General features: G+C 38.5%; 5 protein-coding genes across 10 annotated transcripts; 1 reads left to right on the forward strand and 4 right to left on the reverse strand.

Annotated features, from left to right (window-relative positions):
* Positions 1-211: 211 nt before the first annotated feature.
* Positions 212-3,894, reverse strand: LOC18025184 (protein STRUBBELIG-RECEPTOR FAMILY 4). Its single transcript, XM_006407202.2, has 15 exons — positions 3,769-3,894; positions 3,460-3,592; positions 3,303-3,374; positions 3,138-3,203; positions 2,973-3,044; positions 2,809-2,880; positions 2,659-2,730; positions 2,508-2,576; positions 2,364-2,429; positions 1,670-2,273; positions 1,306-1,577; positions 1,082-1,202; positions 859-995; positions 614-770; positions 212-528 (listed from the first exon to the last, which is right to left on the reverse strand). Exons 1-15 carry the CDS (start codon positions 3,857-3,859, stop codon positions 466-468), a joined length of 2,067 nt encoding a protein of 688 aa, XP_006407265.1. The 5' UTR covers positions 3,860-3,894; the 3' UTR covers positions 212-465.
* Positions 3,895-4,312: 418 nt separating this feature from the next.
* LOC18025185 lies at positions 4,313-6,808 on the reverse strand. Its single transcript, XM_006407203.2, has 6 exons — positions 6,352-6,808; positions 5,917-6,061; positions 5,579-5,839; positions 5,252-5,333; positions 4,918-5,114; positions 4,313-4,824 (listed from the first exon to the last, which is right to left on the reverse strand). The coding sequence occupies exons 1-6, from the start codon at positions 6,597-6,599 to the stop codon at positions 4,531-4,533; spliced, it is 1,227 nt and encodes a 408-aa protein (XP_006407266.1). The 5' UTR covers positions 6,600-6,808; the 3' UTR covers positions 4,313-4,530.
* Positions 6,809-7,708: 900 nt separating this feature from the next.
* Positions 7,709-11,520, reverse strand: LOC18025186. Of its 4 annotated transcripts, XM_024159354.1 has the most exons (10): positions 11,173-11,520; positions 10,651-10,688; positions 10,374-10,551; positions 10,063-10,142; positions 9,500-9,973; positions 8,829-9,380; positions 8,524-8,736; positions 8,111-8,451; positions 8,037-8,039; positions 7,709-7,868 (listed from the first exon to the last, which is right to left on the reverse strand). In XM_024159354.1, coding segments are annotated over exons 1-9 (1,917 nt in total). In that variant the 5' UTR covers positions 11,213-11,520; the 3' UTR covers positions 7,709-7,868; positions 8,037-8,038. The 4 variants fall into 4 exon arrangements, with proteins under 4 accessions (XP_024015122.1, XP_024015123.1, XP_006407268.1 ...); XM_024159355.1 differs by lacking the exon at positions 8,037-8,039 and having other exon boundaries at positions 7,764-7,865; XM_006407205.2 differs by lacking the exon at positions 8,037-8,039 and having other exon boundaries at positions 7,764-7,868.
* Positions 11,521-12,248: 728 nt separating this feature from the next.
* On the reverse strand, positions 12,249-14,721 carry LOC18025187 (organic cation/carnitine transporter 7). Its single transcript, XM_006407207.2, has 5 exons — positions 14,602-14,721; positions 14,127-14,404; positions 13,656-13,893; positions 13,024-13,570; positions 12,249-12,927 (listed from the first exon to the last, which is right to left on the reverse strand). The coding sequence occupies exons 2-5, from the start codon at positions 14,402-14,404 to the stop codon at positions 12,473-12,475; spliced, it is 1,518 nt and encodes a 505-aa protein (XP_006407270.1). The 5' UTR covers positions 14,602-14,721; the 3' UTR covers positions 12,249-12,472.
* Positions 14,722-16,886: 2,165 nt separating this feature from the next.
* On the forward strand, positions 16,887-19,899 carry LOC18025188 (myb family transcription factor PHL6). Of its 3 annotated transcripts, none has more exons than XM_006407208.2 (8): positions 16,887-17,174; positions 17,580-18,264; positions 18,450-18,639; positions 18,796-18,872; positions 18,957-18,996; positions 19,084-19,156; positions 19,255-19,324; positions 19,399-19,872. In XM_006407208.2, the coding sequence occupies exons 2-8, from the start codon at positions 17,686-17,688 to the stop codon at positions 19,696-19,698; spliced, it is 1,329 nt and encodes a 442-aa protein (XP_006407271.1). In that variant the 5' UTR covers positions 16,887-17,174; positions 17,580-17,685; the 3' UTR covers positions 19,699-19,872. The 3 variants fall into 3 exon arrangements, with proteins under 3 accessions (XP_006407271.1, XP_024015319.1, XP_006407272.1); XM_024159551.1 differs by having other exon boundaries at positions 16,888-17,090; XM_006407209.2 differs by having other exon boundaries at positions 16,889-17,149; positions 19,399-19,899.
* The last annotated feature ends 325 nt before the right edge of the window (positions 19,900-20,224 follow it).

Raw genomic sequence — 20,224 nt, forward strand, 5'->3', positions numbered from 1 at the left:
TCTGTCTCCGGTGGATAAAACAGAGATGAGAAGGTTGGAAAACTTTGTTAAACTTGTCTGGTTATGGTTTAATTATTGACATCTTACGTAAAGATCAGAGTTTTCGGGATTTTTATTTTTGCAGTTTGATTGTGCGTTTGTAGATGATGGATTTGTCAGAGTGTTGTATGTCTTTGGATTGTTCTATGACACTAAGAATGTTCTTCCCTTTTCTGAATGTATAAAAAACTAATCTAAATGTTAAGACATGATCTGAAACAAAAACTCAAATAATAGAATCTCTGTCTCTCTTTCCATCCACCATCTGTACCACCTATCTCTCTATACAAACCTGAATCCAATTGCTTTCTTTTTGAGTTCCTAGTCGAGTTTCATCAGAAGTTTCTCAAGTTTTAGCCTTAAATCTCTAATAGATTTGTTCTTCTTCTTCTTTGGGGCATCAACACAACAACTTGAGGCACTAGACTACACTAGCCTCTTCAGTGCATCCACCACATTTGACACTGGAGGCCGAAGCCCAGGCTCCGTCTGAAAAACAACAAATAGCAATCCACCCTCACTAACCAAGAACACATATAACAAACAACACATAGAGAATCACCAATGACTGTACCATTACGCAGATTGAAACTATATCCGCGAATGCCGATACAGATTCTGGAGGGTAGAGTCCACACAACGCAGGATCCACCATTTCCACCAGAGTATCCATGTCTTTAAGCTGCGGCTTTGCCCAACGAACTAGAGACTGTTCTGCTTTCGGCCTATCACTGTAGATTAGAGGCAAGCAAGAACAATTTCAGATGATTCTATATCGCAGATTATAACATTTTGAAAGAGATGTTTGATAGTTGAAACCTGTCGTAAGGCATTCGACCAGTTAGCAGCTCCAGCATCACCACACCAAAGCTGTACACATCGCTCTTTAGTGTGTAAGCCAAGGGATCCGTGCATTCTGGGGCATTGTATCCTACTCCAAGATTCTGACTTGTGCGCTGCATTTTCAAGAAACATGACTTTCAGAAACAGATCGGAAACAACTCTGTGTATCTCTTAGTATCAATTTTCAAAAGAAGCTCACATGGTGAAAGTTTGCCAAGCCATAGTCTGAGAGGTGAGGACTTAGCTCACTGTCAAGTAAAATATTTGATGACTTGATGTTCTTGTGAACTAATGGAGGCGAACAAACTTCATGGAGATACCTAACAAACAAAAAAGTTACTTGTCAGAAGATGACAAAAAAAAAAGAGAAGGTAGTTTAGATGATTGATTCTTCTCATCATGATAATGGTCAAATAAAATTACGCTATAGCTTGAGCAGTTCCAAGAGCGATTCGGATTCTTGTGTTCCAAGTTAATGGTTTGCTGAAATCATCGGACTGGTGAAGAAATCCGTTAAGGGAACCACTTGTGAAATACTCATAAACAAGCATGTTCCTTCCTTGTTCTGAACAATAACCCACGAGTTCCGCCATATTAGGGTGGTGAATGCTCGAGATATTCGACACTATGTGTGAAAACACTTCCGGGTTTCCTTTTCCTAACAGCGAAGAATCGATCTCTTTCACTGCAAATTTCTGTTTAAACAAAATTCTTGATAAGATGATGATCAAGAAGAAGAAGAACAGAGAAAAAGGAATCAAATGAAAGGAGCAAAAAACAAACAAACCTTTCCATCCTCATATTTAGCTTTATAAACACGTCCAATGGTTCCTTCACCAATAAGGCGACTCGGCGAGAAACCAGACGCGGAGTTCTGCAAATCCGTGAGGGTAAAGACTTTAACACCGCGTGTGTCAGGAGAGTCTTCAGGGCTGGAGAAACGATCAGAGGTTGCAGCCACTTGCGTAGAAGGTATGAGATGAAAAGTAGGAGAGTTCTTGAAACTGACAGAAGAAGTTCTTTTAACAGAAGGCTTTGTTTCATCAAGTGAAGCATTAGAATCAACTGTCTTCTGGCCTCTGAATTCATCCATGGATTCGAACTGAAGCATCTGAGAGGATTGTGGTGTGAAGAGTGGTTTGCTTCTGTTGGTTCCTCCTCCTTTCTCTTCATCGAAAAAGTGAGAAGAAAGATGACTGTTTCTCCTTCGAGAAAACAGAGCAATTACTCCTGCAAAGAAAATGAGTCCACCTATAGTAGCCACCGCTATTATAACTCCAGTGGTCAGGGACTTGCTGCTTCCTCCAATGCCTCCAGAGTTTCTGTCTATGTGACGTGTCCCGGGAGGTGGTGAGGGAGCTCTACCGCTTGACCACCGGTTTCCTCCGGTTCTGGCCAAGGAATTTGAAGAACACAGAATCAAATGTTTTTCCCCATCTTTCTATTTGTGTTCAAGAGAGAGAGTGAGAGATAAAACTTACTCAAGGTTTCCAATGTTCTTCAGCTCGTTTGGGATCCAACCAGTGAATTGATTGTTTGCGACGTTTCTATCATCGTAAAAGAACATTAATGAAAGAAAGGATAGAAGAAACTCTGTTGTTACATACAGCCTGAAAAATACTTACACATCATCGATTTGAGGGAGGTCCCTGAGTGCATTTATAGAGCCTTTGAATTGGTTGTCTTGCAGATGCCTGAAACATAGAATTAATAGTATAAAGGGTAAGGTGAGTAATAACAATACACGAGATACTTTAAAGTGTCTTCTTCTCTTACAGTGTTTTAAGGCCTGTTAGATTGGCAAAACTCTGTGGTAGCTTTCCTGTGAGTTGATTCGAAGATAGATCACTGCAAAAACATATAGACTCGATGAAGCTAACGAAATCTCTCACAGTTAACATGTGAGTATGTAAGTATGTGACTTACATTGTTTCAAGCTTTGGAAGCTTTTGAAACATGTCGCTCAGTTCACCATTGAGGTTGTTACGACCAAGGTTTCTGAGCAAAAAAAACAAGAACAGGCATGACGAAAATGGTGATACTTGGAAAAAAAATATACGAGTGAGTCAATTTAAGTGTCTTTGGCTTACAGGTAACTAAGGTCGTTCATGAGAGAAACCGAGTATGGCACATTACCGTTGAAGTCATTCTCAGAGCCATCTCTGCATTAAAGGAAATATCACACATAGTCAAAGACATTGTGAAGTGAAGATCAAGAACTTGAACAATGGCAACTCAAATCGAAAACTACTTACAGATAAGCAAGTTTCTCAGGAAGCTGATAGGGTAAGTTTCCGTTTAAATTGTTCTTGCTTACATCACTGTTACAATGACAAAACATAACATGTAGCTTTATATCAACCTGAACCAGATCAAGATTAGAGACAAAGGAGATGTGTTGAAAATGGGAAAATTCTCACAGGTAAGTGAGTGATTTCAAGTTTGCAAGCTGGTAACCTAAAGATCCACTGAGCCCACGTCCGGATATTTTGCTACAAAAACAGAAACCAAGAAAGAAAAAAATCAGAATCGATGAAGAGAAAACCAATTGATGAGATGAGAGAGGAAGTAACAAACATTTCAGTAACAGAAGAGCCCTTGCAAGTAATGCCATCCCATGAGTCACCACAAGGATCGCCTCCGCTCGAAGACCAGCCCTTGAGTTTCGATGGAGAGTTCATGCTCTTATAAGCGTCATTAAGAGCCGAAACTACATATAAATAAAAACAAATTCCCTAAGCTATCAGCAGGAATGAAGATTAAAGGTGGAATCTCTGTATGGTTTATTTCGTTGAGCCAAAGATGAAATTTCATAACCAGCTCTCTCATATTTCACCGAAAAGATTGGATCACAACTTTTCAAAATGATTCAATAAGAAGACTTACCGTCTTGGCTATCGGTTTTTGCAAGCACAACGGAGGTGAAGATTCCAAAACATGCGATGAAGAGTATTATCAGCTGTAGATTGGGTGCCATGATTGACAATTTTTAAGCTCAGAAATCAAAATCTGTATAAAAAAGAAGCAAAAGAGATGATCCAAAGAGAAACCCAGGGTTTGATTCCGGGTTTCCTTGGGAATGAAGGAAACACACGAAAACCAAAGGAGAGGAAAGAAAGAAGAAGCTAGATAGGTCATGAAAGAAAACAAATTTGGAAATGGTGTGGCAGTAACCAAAAATGGCAAATTCAGTTTCTTCTGTTTTTCTTTTTTTTTTTCTTTTTTGCTGAGAATGACGTTATTGAGTGAAAAGGCGAATAAATCTGTGAATAGAGAAAATGTACAGCTAAAAATGAAGCAGACACCGAAATATTAGGAGAGAGACCACAACTATGTCCCAAGACCGATCTAACTGCAAACACACAAACAATACCACAGTTGTTTCAACGTATGTTCAAGCACACGTGTGAACCACCAAAACACACAACAGTATTCAAAGGGCTTTTCTGAATATATATTTTTTGTACATTCACAAAAGTGTAAAAATTTCCAGGAGTATACAAAACTTTGAAGACCCAGAGCTCATGAGGTCAGAGCCATTGCAAAAATACAACTTTACTATGACAGTATTCACACATCTACAGACAACTCCCCTATCATACAAGCTTAGAAATCGCAGATACTTCATCAAACAAATCTATACATGACTTAAATACCAGAGCTTTGGGAAGTCTGACTCGCCTGAGCTCCTCGCTTTCTCAGCTTTGTCAAGATGTAAGCCAAGGCAACCTTTGCACCTAAGGCAGAGTGACCACGAGAGAGGCAGATCGCGCCACCGACTGCACCGCCCACAAGTAACATACCGTTTGCTATCAGTTTCTTTGAAGGCTTTCTCAACAGTTTCTTCCGTTTGGCTCCTTCCACTGTGTGCAGACCACCACCACTAGTAGTCCCGGAGGAATTTGTGATGTCATCTGACTGGCTCTCTAACTCTGATGGAATCTATGAGACAACAAAGGTGATGTCAAAGAGGGCATATTCAGCACTTGACCAGAAACTGAACTCAGATAAGCTTAAAACCCACTCATATCTAACCTTTTTCATTAAGCTGACAGCAGATACAGTGGGTCCTTGGGGTCTATGACTGGTTGTAATGTATTTACGAAGTGCAGTCTCCATCTTACAAACGTAACTCCAAATGCCTTTTGAGAAAGCAAGCTTTGCCATCTCAACATTTAATCCAGCATCTTCCTGGTGAAACATGTGGATCTCACAAGCATTCCTACCGGGAACTGCAGCAAGTTTTAGTTTAGCGTTTATGGATAGAAGGTGCAGAAGCATTAAAAACTATTCACCATTAAAAAATCTATCACTAAACAGATTTGTGGTGTATAATATTGAACAAAAAAAACTGACAAGAAACAATTACCTTTCATGATTCGCCAACCAGATCTGAAATAACTTACACGTACATATTTCCTCTGTTGCGGCACCGTATTGTGATCACATTCCTAAAAATAACCAAAGAGCAAAAAAATACGGTAAAAGGCAAGGTCTATGATAGATAACATAATACATAGACCAGGGCTGTGTATATCTAGGATGTTCGAGAAGTGTTTAGGAAATCAAAGAGGAATATAAAGGTGTAAATGGAAAGAGGTAAAAAACAGGTAATTTAGTTCTCATAGCATTAGAAATAACGATCTCCAGGTTCAGGCTAAGCATGTTTCAATAACACTACTTTAGTTAAATTCACCTTGATGAAACAATAAAACTTATCCTTCCCCTCCCACAATCTCCAAGCTAATACATACTCCCTTGGTGTCAACAAGGGAAACTTTTTTATCGTGCGACCAATCTCAATTCCGCTATCCCTGTCAACCTGCAATTGCTCGTGCTCAACCACAGTCTTATCCCATTGTTTCCTGTACTCATTATCCATGTAAAAGTCCCTCAGAGCCTCTGGGGAGCAGTCCTCAAAAACCGTAGTACTTAAGTATTTCATAGGACCACCATCCTACAAGAACCAAAGCATAAACTCAGTTATCAGAGAGAATAAAATCTTAGTGTGAGACACTCGAAAAATGGAATTACTGTTGGTTTGCAGCATTTGGCAGTGTATGAGACGCGAGGGTTGCTCTTCTGAATAATATTCTCCCAAATCTCAGCATCCTCATTTCTTTCCCCCAATTTCTCAATCAGGCCTTTCAGATCTTCATCAGAAACAAGTGTAGAGATTCTGCAAAGCGTATAGTCTATCAAATGGTGAATCTCAGATCATCAAAGAGTAGAGTAATAAGCTCATAAAGTAGACGTCACACAAGCAATGAAAAATCAAGCAGAGTTCTTGACAGAAACAAACACTAAAGGAAAAGAGGCTTAAAGTTTATAAATTTGAAAGCCACGAAGTTGAGCTAAGAACGCTTCCATTGATTTACGCAGCAAACAAATTCGACAGAAAGGGAAAAGGAGCCAGATTTAAAAACTTAACACATAAGAGGAGATGGAAAAGAATTTCAAACTCTTTACCCTGATTGGGAGCTCAGCGATTGAGAAACCGAGACGGCAGGGGAAGAAGAAGAAGAAGAAGAAGAAGAAGAAGCCTGAGTAAAGAATCGAAATTTCCGGGAAATATGGCAGAGAAGAATGAAGACAAGTGCGCATACGGTGGCCCAGCAATAACAAACGACTCCATCATCACCGTCAGCTCGCCGGAAAAACACATCGGAAGAGGAGAAATACAGAGCTAACTTCGATAAGGTATCGCCGGTATTCATCTTGAATTCGAAAATCTATCAAACCGTCCGGTTTTCCTGAGCAAAAAGCCCCTTGGAGATCGATCCTATCGAGTAGCTTTTGTATATTCGCGCGTGGACTAATCTGGTTCAGGTTGCAGAGTGACAAAGCCAACAACGATTCCTCAGTGGCTCGGCAAATCTTTTGACCTGTCCGGACTTGGGACTGTTCTCTAGCATTGTTTTTCCCCTTTCTGGCCATTTTATATTTTTGGGAGATTTTGATTAATACCCCAAAATTTTATTGAAAACTTTGAAAAATGTTAACTTTGTAAACTTGGTAAACTTTTTTTTGCTGTTGCAGAGTTTTCTATTTAATTTAATTTTGAATACCCCAAAATTTTATTCAAAACTTGGTAAACTTTTTTTTTTGCTGTTGTTTTTTCTATTTGTCGACTTTTTGTTAGACTTATTTCATATGATAGACTTATATTGTTTTTTGTTGATTTTTTACAAAGTTGAAACAATCGACTCATATATTAGTTGGTTGATTTTTATAGAAAGTTGATTTATTTTAATTATTGACTTATTTTTTCTATTCGTTGACTTATTTCCGAGCCCTAACCTTAATTTTGTGGATAGATAGATAGTTACTTTTTAGTTTCTTTTTTTTTTTTTACATAATCAAAAACATTAAAGAATATATCAACTTAGATCAGATCAGTCAACATGATAAACAGAGTTACAGATGTCAGACCCGATCTGACCAACAGGAATTATATATTATTTTCGACATAATTTTCTTTAGAATCAATCAATCACACGTTAGTAAAAATACTATTATACAGAAATGGATAATTATCAAAAACAAGTGAGCTCTTAGCCACAATATGTTGGTGAATCATAACATCTTACCAATCTGAATCTGATTTTGCTTGTAGAAAGGGTAATGAATCATGCTATCAACCACACAATGTAGTGTTCCTTTCGATAACAATCTCTTTCTCTTATATATCTATTCATTCATTAAAGAAATATGCAAACATATGTATGGATAAGGCAATCATTGACTTTCTTGTCTCCTTCAATATGAGACTCCCAAAGCTAGGAATTATGTGGAGGGAAAAAAATCAGAAAGAAACAAAATATGGAGATGAAAAAAGCTGAGAACTATTGATTGATGGGTGTAATACTGTAATCTGAATATTTATTAAAATACTGCCTGCAGAGATATATATGAAGCAACTTTACAAGAGCAACATTATGTCGTCTTTCATACATAATCTTCATCTTCTTCTTCTTCTTCTTCTTCTATCAACCCCGAAGAGAGAGGGTACAGAACATTGAAAAGAGGGAAATAAATCAAATTTGGCTAAATACCCCCGGGAACATAAAAAGGGAGAAAAGAGGCTTACTTTACACCAAAAAAAAGAAGAAAAAACCAGACTCGGTCAGACGTAAAAATTTTCATTTGAATACCTTCTTAGAACAAACAAAAGATCATTATGGAAATTGAGAAACATAGTCTTTGCTAATCGATGTCTTTTACTTACTAGTTGGATTGACCAGAAGAGACGGCTACGGTTGTTGTAATTTCATCTGGAGATGAACTGGCCTTGCCTGTTTCTTTGCTGCCCTCTTCCAAGCGAACAACCTGCGCAAAACTTTTGGACATGTTCTTGATGAAGTCTGTGGGCAATGCAGCAGATGCTGGTTTATGCTCGTTTTCTCCGACTCCTACTCCTGCAGATGCCAAGCTTGGCTGTCTTCTTGCCTTCCGTTCCTGTATAATTTTCTCCCGCTCTTCATAAAACCCAAAATCATCCAAGATTGACGTGTCTGCATCATAGTTCTTGAATATCTTAAGCATCTCGATGCCCTGTTCCAGTTTCACCTGCAGTTTTCGGTTGTGGTTATGCAGTGGTTAAAAAGAAGAAAGCTCGAGCGGCGAAAATTGGTTACTTACTTCTTGAGTGTCTCGACTATTAGTCACGGGCTTATTGTCGTTGTTTTCCAATATAATGTGTCGGAACTGACTGTTTGGAACGTCTTTGACAATGTGCCACTTCACTGGGAACTGCCCACTCCATTTGTCCTGTTGCCAGTAATCAACGCTCTTCTCAAAATCCACAGGTCCAATCATCTCCGCAACACCACAGAATTGAGAACTCGCGTTTACCTGCAGTTACAACCCCGTGAGCAATCTGCAGAAAGAAGGCAAATGTATACAAAAAACAAAATAGTTTGCTTGATTCAGGATTAGACTCGTACAGAGAACAGAAGAAACACTGGGCACGGTTCTTTCTCGTCCTTGGCCTCACGATAAGCAGCATCAAGCTTTTTGTTGCCATTAGGGGTGCTAGCCCATACATTGTATTTGATGCTCTTGTGAACGTTGTCTTCACTGTAAGACTTGATTATGAAGAGCTTGGCGTTATTGTAGTCGGTGACAAAATCAGGATTGTTGTTGTCGGATTCCTCATGTTCCTTTGGACTGCCTTTGTTATTTTTCTTAGTATCAGCAGAAGAATCAAGCTCCTCTGATATCTGAGTCTTGGGCTTTGAAGCCCTTGGTCCTCGGTTTTGCTCGTTGAGCATATCAAAAGTGCCATTATAACCACCACCGAGGGATGGATCACTAACTCTTCCACGCCCTCGAGTGTTGTCAACCCCGATCCAGCCTTGGTTTCCCATACCCACATTAGAAATTAGTCTACTTCCATAGTTATAGCCCTGGCCACGACCACCATTATGCCCATAACCTCTGTTATAAGAGTTCGAACCAGATCCAAAACCGTAAAACGATCTCTGGCGCTGTGACCCCTGAAAAGTTAAGGAACAGGATCTACTTTCAACAAACATATATAGTCCAATATACAACCATTGATAGACCAAAACTATCCATATGTTAGATAAGAATAGCTAAAAAAAAGTGAACAGACCATGGGAATGTTCTGGCCATATGATCCAAATGAACCGAGTGGCTGAGGAGACAAAGCCGGTGAAATAGGAGAAGAATGTCTGTGCATATCAGAAGGCTTGGACCAATCGGACCATATTCCCCCGTCAAAACCTTGCTGCCACTCAGGGAAGCCAAGGTTTGGCTGGTTTCCATTAAACGGTCCAATAGGATGAGGTTGGTAGGAAGGACGTGGTCCGATGTTATCACCTTGTTGGTCAACACCGACAAGGCTGGTGAGCTCGGGCTGAGTTGGAGAAGTAATATATTGCATGCTAGGAGGAACTACCTGCTGGTAATATGGTGATGCCCCTGAAAAAGGAAACTGCTGTGGCGAATACAACTGCCCCTCAGAAGGTAAGGGGCTTGCAGCAGGGGAATATGGCCCATATGGCATCTGAGGGTTGTATCCATATCCCGTTTGGTAGACCAGAGAAGCATTCTCATTGAAACCAACCTGATTTCATGATAAAAGAAAGAATATGAACAATATGGACACATTTTAAAGAAGACAATTCCAAAAGAGAAGGTGTAGTTAGTACACACAGGAGATGTGATGTCCAATCCTTCAACATTGACATACGAAGAATACTCGTCCCATTCGCCTGTGGGGTGGCTTTCATAACCTGGCTCCCCAACATAACAAGGAATCCGCATTAGCTTCTAAACAACCTATAATTAGTTCAAGTACTAGAGAAGTAGTTCATGTGTAAAGGAAGACTTAAAGCTATTCCCTTTCGATTGCCCCTAGTCTTATATTTAAACAACGCTCGAAAGAATATAAAATAACTAAACCAAGACAGTGTAACTGGATCTAATCAGAGAAGCCAAAAAAATACATGAATTCACAAACCAACCTCCGTAGTAAAAGCCTTGAGCTTGAGGAGAGAGGATGCTGCTAGGCAAGTGCCCTGCAAAATCACCAGCTAAACCATAAGGTCCAGACAGTGGAGCAACTTTTGCTGGATGAACTACAACTGCAGATTCCTGGGAGGATTTAAAAGAAGCTGATGTCTCGTTGTTTCCCGGAACAGGCTTCATAACAACAACAACAACAAAAACAGATTCAGAGATATAAAGTTATTTTCTTTGTGGATCTTCATTAAATAAACAGAGACCATTAGACCAACTAACCTGCTCCTTCATGATGTCCAGATTAGCAGGTTGCTCCTCTGTGTTCATTCATAACCGGTAAACTCAAATAAGTCGGTGGAAACGGAATCATTCATGAACAAGATGAAGATCGGCGAACAAAAGCAGATCCTAGTGCAATTATTCAGAATTGAACTAACAAACATTCAAAAGCAAGTTTCCAAGCCAAGATCGAAAGAGAACGGATCCCAGATCTCAGCAAGAGGAGGTCGAATTCTTCTAAACTTCAATTGAACTATGCTCTAGTAACAGTGGATTCATGAGACCACTACCAAAACAAAAGTTAATCAAAAGAAGCTCGTAATTCTATCTAAATCCAAATCAACTAACCCTTAACACATCACACACACAGAAAAATAGGAATCAACGCGATGTCACGGGATTCGACACCGAACCCACTAAAAACTAGAAAAGGAAAGGCAGAGATCAAACGTAAAGGAATCAAATTTAGACCGGAATCTGAAACAATTTAGGATGATATGGAAGATGGGTCAGTGACGTTACCTGGATTAAGATCTGTGGCGTGTGATTGAGTCGTTGCCATGAATCTGGTCGAAAGGCCGAGAATAAGGATCTGATTCAAAGCAAAATAAAAACTGGAAAAGAAAAAAAAAAACAGAATCTTTATATGTAGGGAAGGACAGAGGATCTTTCCATATATGTAAAAAAATACGTAGCAAGAAGCCAATACGTAGGTAGATGACGGTAATTTTCAAGCTTTGTGTTGTGTCTTTTTTTTTGTGTCTTTTGGGGTTGTTTTTAGGATTTTGAAAGAACCAAGAAGAAGAACTTGGTTGCTATTAATGATGCAAGCAAAGTGAAAAGCTTAACTTATTTAATGTGTCTTAAAAGCGGAAACTTTTTTACTACGAGAAATGGGGCATTGTGCTTCCTCTGGCCTTCTTTTTAGTGACTCCACTTCTTTGTGGAAAATGGAAATTACGATGATCTCTTTCTTTTTCTTCCTTTCTGTTTTATTGTGTGTGTGATGTTCCCTTGGAGACTCCGAGAATCTTTTTCCTTTTCCTTTAATTATTTATATGTCTCCTAATAACCATAGATCAAATCCAGGATTTCTGCATTTTAATTTTCTTTTTTTTTTCAATTGTTGAAGCAAAACTAATGTAATCGATCCCGAGACAAAAGAATGAATTTAATCAGTGAAAAGACCTTCAATTTACATTTATGCCCACCAACAACTATTTATACAGATCTAAGGTTTTTTTTTTGCAAACTATATAACCAAATTTTCCCACCAAAAACTATTTAGTGGAGTACATACTAAGATGGAATATAACAGTTAGTGCTAAAATAAAAACCAAACCAGAGTCATTGTCTTACTATTTTACCTGTTTTAATATCGCATTCCATTCTTTCTTCCACTTAAATTCTTTTTCCACTCTCTGTGTCCCCAATCGAACTCTACTGTTCTTAGGCTTATTGTATTAGATCATTAGTCACCATGAATGCGATAGATATTTACCGTAATAGTAAAGAAACTACTAATCAAAGTTTTCTGAAGACATAAATAAATAGCAGTAATAGAAATAAATGGTTGGTTTGGGTATTGCTAGTTGTTATTACTTTTGTAATTAGTAACACTATTAAACGGTATAGTCTTTACCACTACAGATGAGAGTGTATTTCAGATAGTCTGTTTAACAAAATTACAAGTTTATATTCTGTCTTCTTATATGAGATATCATATTACCTACACTGTGATGTATACAAACTAATTGCAATCACTCTGTTTCTTTTTTCCCTTTCCTTGAACAACTATCAACTACAATGGTCAAAGAATTGGCTATACGGTGGTTGAAGAGGGCTGTTTGGACGCGGAGATAGTATCTGTCAGTTCACGACCACTGGTCTCGAAGGGGAAGAGACAAACGCAGATTCCTGAGATAAGAATCACAACCTCGAAGAGCAGAACTGCGATCGTCTGATGGCATCCGTGAACTAATCCAACGGCCACGAGTGGACACAGTACTCCTCCGATTCTCCCCACCGAGCTCGCCACTCCTACTCCTGTCGTTCTAACCGCCGTCGGATATATCTCCGGAGCATAGATGTAAACCACCGTGAAAGCAGCCGAGATGCAGATACGTCCGCCGAAGAGAAGAGCAGTGGTTAAGAATGGAGATTGATGAGTTAACAGAGGAAACAAGAAAATGCAGCAGATGAATAACATCGATGACATCGACACTTTTCGTCCAAGCCTATCCACCATTGCTGCTGATATAAGTAGTCCTGGAAACTCTGAGCAAGCATCGAGAAACCAAAAGGATTAGGCTTTTTCCAATGGTTAGAACCGATTTGGATTTTTTTGCAAATAACAGAAATATATTGATGTACCTGCAAAACTGGCGATGAAAACATCTCTGTAGTTAACATCGTTTGAAGAATTTTTTAATCTTTTTTCGGTTGGATAGCAACTGTTTTGTGAATTGTTCAGCTCGGTGGTGAGAAGCACAACGCCGTAGTAAGCAAACGCATTTCCAAAGAATACAACCCATAGTAGCAAAGTCCGCTTGATTAGCTCTGGAGATAGAAGAGCTAGTAACGAAGAACCCGCTACTTTCTTGTCAGATTTTAGCACTATCTCCGGCACAGGAGCAGCTTCTCCGACTTCTCCAGGCTTGAGAAGATGAGTGCTCTCTGTTGGAAGGCTTTTATTCTCTTCGAGCTCGGTTTCAATCTCTGAGCTGAGAACACCCTTAGGTAGTTGTGTTCCGTTCACTCTCGCAATCTTCTCCAAAATGGAAAGAGCTTCAGCATTCCGTCCTTGTAGGATTAAGTAGCGAGGAGACTCGGGTGTCCACCTATAGAACAGAAGAAGCAACGATGAAGGTACAGAAGAGAGAGCAAGTAACCACCTCCAACCCAAACTTGGCATGATTAGCTGCAAAAGATTATCATGGTGATGTGAAAAGCTAGCGTCCAAATTATGATGAGAACTTAGCAAAGATAGTCATGAGTTGTAGTACCCAAGCCAGTGAAGCCTCGAATATGGTTCCAACGGTCCAGAAAGCAGAGAAGACAACCATCCAAGTCCCTCGGTTAGGCGCAGGGATGAATTCAACAAACCAGGAGACAAGAACAGGACCTCCTCCCAACCCAAGACCAACCAAAGAGCGGAGAATGATCAACCACAAGTAGTTTGGTGCAAATGCGCTCAAGAAACCAGCTACGAAAGTCACCACCGCGGTTATGATAAACCCTTTCCTGAAGAAGATAAAGCACAAACACCAAATCAAATGAAGCCACTCATAAACAGAAGTAAAATGGCTGAAAAAGGTCCATTCTTTAACATTGACAAGAGACATAGGAATCAAATGAAAGAAACGTCATAGACTGAACATACAACTTCAGAGATCATTCAATTCAAGAGTTATAAGGAAGACAATATATAAACCAAGTGCACATGTCAAACCCTTAACAAGCTTCAGGTAAGTTACCTGCGGCCATGTTTGTCAGCAACAATGCCCCAAGCGTAAGCTCCAATGAGCATGCCAGCAAAAACGACACTGGTTATTAAGCTTTCCTCTCGTGCAGAGAGATTCCAAAGCGATTGAACAGCAGGTCCGACGAAAGAGAGGAGCATCATCTCCATGGCCTCTGCAACCCAACCCATTCCAGCGTAAGCAAGGACGTACAGCTGGAACTTCCCAAATCCCATCGCCACAAGTGCTTCATCCACTGTGAAACTAGGGTTTCCATCTTCCATCTCAGACATCTGGAAAAACAAAGACCATAGAAAATAGTCGACCTCATTCATCAAGATCCAAGAACCATAATCGGGCTTTATCGCTAAAATCGAATTCACGACGCACTCATGTTGATTCCAAATTCAAAGATCACGATCAAAAGTCATGAAATTGGCACAAATGAAATCGAAATCTGGGTATTGACGACAGAAAACAAAGAACGAACCTGAACGACGTTGAAGTTAAAGCAAATGCAGATCCTCTCTTCCACGTTTTCAGGAGAATGCAATTACAATTGTCAGAGATTTCACAAAGTCAACGCCATTAACAGACGAAAATGAAATCATATAAAATGTGAAAAATGAAATCTTTCTGGTCTTCTTGTACGTACGCTGAGCTAAAACTATTGACTCGTCTTCAAACTCTCCGTTGTTGATTCTATTGACCGCACTTTTTGGGCTTTTTCTTTTTGGCCCAAATTGTTGATTCTATTGACCGCACTTTTTGAGCTTTTTTATTTTTGGCCCAAATATACGACTATTTTTACAAGGCCCATTTATATCTTTCTTTTTTAAATGTGTGAACTATATGTTTATGAGCTAAAATAATTTAGCAACGAGTGGACCCAACTCTTGAACTAGTCGGAAAAAAAAAACACATGACAAAAGTGGTCACGTTTTGTGGGGCTATAGATTGAGGTATTGGCAAATGGAAACTGAGAATTGATTTATCAAACCTTTAGTGAAACATGCATTAATTCTTATATGAAAAAATAAGCATGATTAGATTCTAGATTTAGATATGAGATACAGAATGGGCTAAAGTGATTGAATATACCCCACCAACCAATTATTACTTAGAAATATTTTAGATTATGTATATGTTGCCAAAAGAAATGTAAATTATATAGGGATCGAGACATTCTACCACTTGATGTCTCAAGCTTTCAAGAGCCTCTAACATGTCTATTCTTCACTTCCCACTCTGTCTCACTCGAACACTCGTATTTAAATCACAAGATTCATTTTCATTTTTAGACCATATCTAGTTTTAGATACATATATTCCATTTTTACATTATACAAAACCCAAGCATTATCATTATATACTCAATTTTTCTATATTTTGATAAATTTGTACTGCTGATAAAAGATGGAGCAATATTTTAAATTCTAAATGTTAATAACCCATAAACCAATTGGTAATTCATAATATCAACCAATGATTAATTCTAACTGCAGATATGAAATGTAATTTTGTTGTTTTTCAGCTTCATTTTTTTATGTTAATACAAAGTTTTTCAGCTTTGTTTTTCAGCTTCATGTCAGCTTTGTTTTTCAACCAGAAATAAAAGATGCTATTTTTGTCAAGATAGTATTGTAAAAAGCATTTGCTGAGCTCATTCTCAATGATGAGCATTTTATTAATATTATCTTGATTATGTGGTAAAAGACCAAAGACTACATACAACTTAAGGAATGATGCTATTTTATCTTTCCTAATGATTAATTATTTTCCATTAGAAGAAATAATGGTTTTGGTAGTCGACAAAAAAAAAAGAATAAATTATTTTCGCTTCTACTAAAATGCACCACAGATCCGTCACTTTCATCTATGGCAACCAATTTTTCTCATGCATACTCATTATTCGTTTCTCTATTAGTAAATCCTCACGACTCTTCTTAGTAAACTTTTTGGTAATGCGTTTACTATTAAATTGCATCAGAAAATACAAGCGAAGCTTACAAGATATTTTTCTATAACTTATAAGTGACCTTTTATTAAATTAGTTAATAAACTTTAAAGAATACACACAGACTTTTTCGTATTAACTAGTTTTCCATCAACCGCAATACAAGTGCAGTTTGTCCCCAAAAAAAAATTATATAAGTGCAGTTGACATTGACAAAAACCGAGCTTCCTTGTACTACTAGAGAAATCCAATATCCTGGAATAGAAGTTGCGTTGAAGTCATTAATGTGTTATTTATTAATTACAAACGTATGGTACATCTCCATTATTGATGTCAAAAAAAAAAAATCTATCATTACAATATAATTAAATACCAACTGTTCGACCAAAAAAATAAATAAATACCAACTGAAAACAAAAATCTTTGGCTGAGAGAACTAGTAGCGGCCACAAATTTGTCTTCCTAAGAAAAACTATATGAAAATCAATTAAGAAAGTGGATACAATCGTATAACCCAAAATAGTTAACCAGTAAACAAATAGTCTTATTAAGGATGATTAGGAAGAGAAAATGGTATGACGCCATCAAATTAAAAAAAAAAAAGGAAAGGATAAAATAAATAAAACAAGCGTGTGGCAAGCCACACAACCACTTGGCTCCTACGTGGCATAAACTAACGGTTTCAATTGGAGCGTGACTACACGGAATGCAAGAGCGCGTGATAGAGGAAAGACGGACCAGCGAGGCGGAGACCAATCATGCCAAGACAACAGTACACTTCTCTCTACTCTTCCTCGATGGCGATTCGTTAGCCTCCGTAGCCAAATCTTTCTTCGGCTCTTTCCTTTAACCCAATTTCCACCATCTCTTCTTCTTCTTCTTCTTCTTCTTTTGCTTTCTGGGTCGGATAAACTTCATCTCTTCTTCCTCTTCAAAAATATGGCTTTCCTATAACTTTGCGTGTTTTACTGGAGAAAGTTTCATTTTTTTCGTTTTCTGATGTCACATTTGGTGATTCTTGAGGTGATAATTCCTGTAAAGTGTTGAGTTTTTTTTTCTTTTTAAGCAGGAGTTACATAAAGGTAGAAGAGTTTATCATCCTCTCAGGCTCGTTTCTATTTATCTGTCCTTTGCTAATTACTGCTTTCGATTTTGTCTCTAACTCCTCCTACTACTTCTTTAGCCTTCTTTCTTTTGCATTTTTTGAAATTGTAAATTTTAACCACATTTTTAATCGTTGGCTTGCTCCTCTCGATATCTGAAAATCTGGATTTGTAGGTCAAAACACAAAAGCCATGTACTTTTGTTTCTCCAGTTCCACGGTTTTTAGTTCACAAGGAACATGTAAACTTGCTATGTTTACTTGGAATTTGATTGGGTTTGGCGATTTATACTCAAAATGGAATTTAACTCAAAACTTACTCAATCATTGTCACTAACATGTTTGTTTATTGATCTCATCCCAACATTCTTATGCTAATCATTTTCCTCCATTATTGTTTGGGTCCTCAGCGACTTCAAGGCTAGTTATAAATCAGTGTACGCTGCAAACTTATGGCGGATCTTGTCAAGAGACAATTTTGATTGGTGTGAGAAAACCGATTTTGGTCAAGAAATCATGAACAGTCATAGGCTAGTGTCAACGGCACAAGACGAATGCAATAAAGGAATTCGTCAAGCTTGCTCTTCTTCTTCTCTGTCTCCGGTCCATAACTTTCTAAATGTTGTCCAGTCAGAAAACCGGAAATCTCCTTTTATACGATCAAAATCTCCAGATTCACCTGATCAACTATGGCCAAAGAATAGTTCTCAGAGCACCTTCTCAAGATCTTCCACCTTCTGCACAAACCTCTACGTCTCATCATCTTCGAGCTCTGAGGCTCAGAAGCATCTAGGAAACAGTCTTCCTTTCCTCCCTGATCCCTCCGCTTATAGCCAGTCTGCTTCTGGTGTGGAGTCTGCAAGATCTCCATCATTTTTCAGTGAAGATTTGGGAAATCCTTTTGATGGAGACAGCTCCGGGTCGCTTGTCAAAGATTTCCTTAATCTTTCTGGGAATGCTTGTTCCGATGGCGGTTTTCATGATCTTGACTGTTCAAATGACAGCTATTGCTTATCAGATCAAATGGAATTGCAGTTCCTGTCTGATGAACTTGAGCTGGCCATCACAGACCGTGCTGAAACTCCCAGGCTTGATGTAAGTTAATCTCAGTCTTGTCCATCCATTATGAGTTTGGTATGACAAACATTGACTTATACTCGCACTGCTAGATGACTTCACAATCACTTCGCCAACAGTTTAACACATTCGCTCCTGATACATAGAGGATAGAGAGTGTGAAGTATGAATTTCTGCTTTAACACAGCTTTTGGTTGATTCAGGAGATTTATGAAACGCCATTGTCTTCAAATCCAGTCACCAGAACGAGTCTAAGCCAAAGCTGTGTTGCTGGAGCAACATCTACTGACGCAGTTCCGGGGTCAGCAGCCAGTCACAAGCCGAGAATGAGATGGACTCCGGAGCTCCACGAGCTTTTTGCAAAGTCGGTGACCGAACTTGAAGGGCCTGAAAGTGAGTTTTAGATTTATGAGATACTCATAGGCACTTAACTGAAGTAGAATATAGCTTTTATTGTGCTTTGCATTGGTTATTTGGTTATATATCGTATGTTTTCGTTTCATCCTTCTGCTGATAACATATAACCCGGTGTTGCTTTAAAACATGTAGAGGCCACTCCAAAGGCTGTTCTGAAGCTCATGAATGTTGAGGGCTTGACGATCTATCATGTAAAAAGCCACTTGCAGGTACTAAATCAGTTTGAGTCTGACCAAGTTTTCAAGTAGATAATACCAAATTAACTGATATCTCTGAAAATCATGATTTTGCAGAAGTATAGACTAGCCAAGTATATGCCAGAGAAAAAAGAAGGTAAAGCTTCCACCTTGTTGTTATGATTACGCAGATTCTCTGTTCCTTAATAATTATTGACCTTCATTTTCCTCGTTTATTCCTCAGAGAAAAAGAATGTTAACTCAGAAGAAAAGAAAACGGCTTTGAGTAACAGTGAAGCTGATGAGAAAAAGAAAGGGTGAGCATTGTGTTTCTGGCTTGGTTTCTGCATCCATATTGAATTCCCAAACATGTTTCAACACTATCCTTGAATTGACTCTCTTCTTCCATGGACAGGGCAATACAGTTAACTGAAGCTCTGCGTATGCAGATGGAAGTTCAAAAGCAATTGCATGAACAACTCGAGGTAAAACCGATTACAATTGGATTCAGCAAAAGATTAGTTACTATAACCAAACCCATGATTTAATCAACGTGCAGGTGCAACGGGTGCTTCAGCTACGAATAGAAGAGCATGCTAAATACTTGGAAAAGATGTTGGAAGAACAACGCAAAACCACGGGAAGGCTAATTTCTTCTTCTTCTTCTCAGACACTGTTATCACCTAGTGATGACTCTATACCAGAATGTCAAAACATGTCCAAAACCGAAGCATCTTCGCCTCAGCCGTCATCACCTGCGAAGAACACAGTTTCTGAAACCGAAGACGGTGATTGTGAATCCCCTCAGAAACGTCGCAGGCTTGAGAACGACGCTGAATCTGAAGATCCAAAGAGGTAGCAGAATCTTCAAGTATGTAAATATGGTATGTTTTGTGTAATTTGGTTGAGAGATGTTGGTGGATCACTCAAAGTAGATGTTTGTAATGTAGATCTTTGTCGGACACGTGTAAGCTTATTAAGGATCTTGAGGATGTTCCTTTCATTTGCTCTGAATCCTAGTTGTTTGAGGATTCTTTCATTTAAGGAATAATTTTGGACACAAGAAGATTTCTGGGTGTTTAACTTCAGGATAGAAGAAGACATGTTTTAACAATTAACATTATTAATTACGGAGAGCAAATGACTTGAAAGCTTTAAAAACAGTATATTTCATACATACGACAAAGTAGAGATCTTATAACAATTTTGATTCCATAAAGATATTTTATTCATTCATGTACTAGTTTAAGGTTTCTCTTTAATTTTTTTTGCTTTCAAAGTGATTGAATTATGGTTAAAAAAAACTAATTAAGATTGGCTAAGTAAGAGCGAGCCAATAAGGGAATAGGATACGATAAGACACAGTTGCTCACTCTCTCTCTCTC

Source organism: Eutrema salsugineum, unplaced genomic scaffold, assembly GCF_000478725.1.
Source record: "Eutrema salsugineum unplaced genomic scaffold, Eutsalg1_0 scaffold_13, whole genome shotgun sequence".
NCBI lineage: Eukaryota > Viridiplantae > Streptophyta > Magnoliopsida > Brassicales > Brassicaceae > Eutrema > Eutrema salsugineum.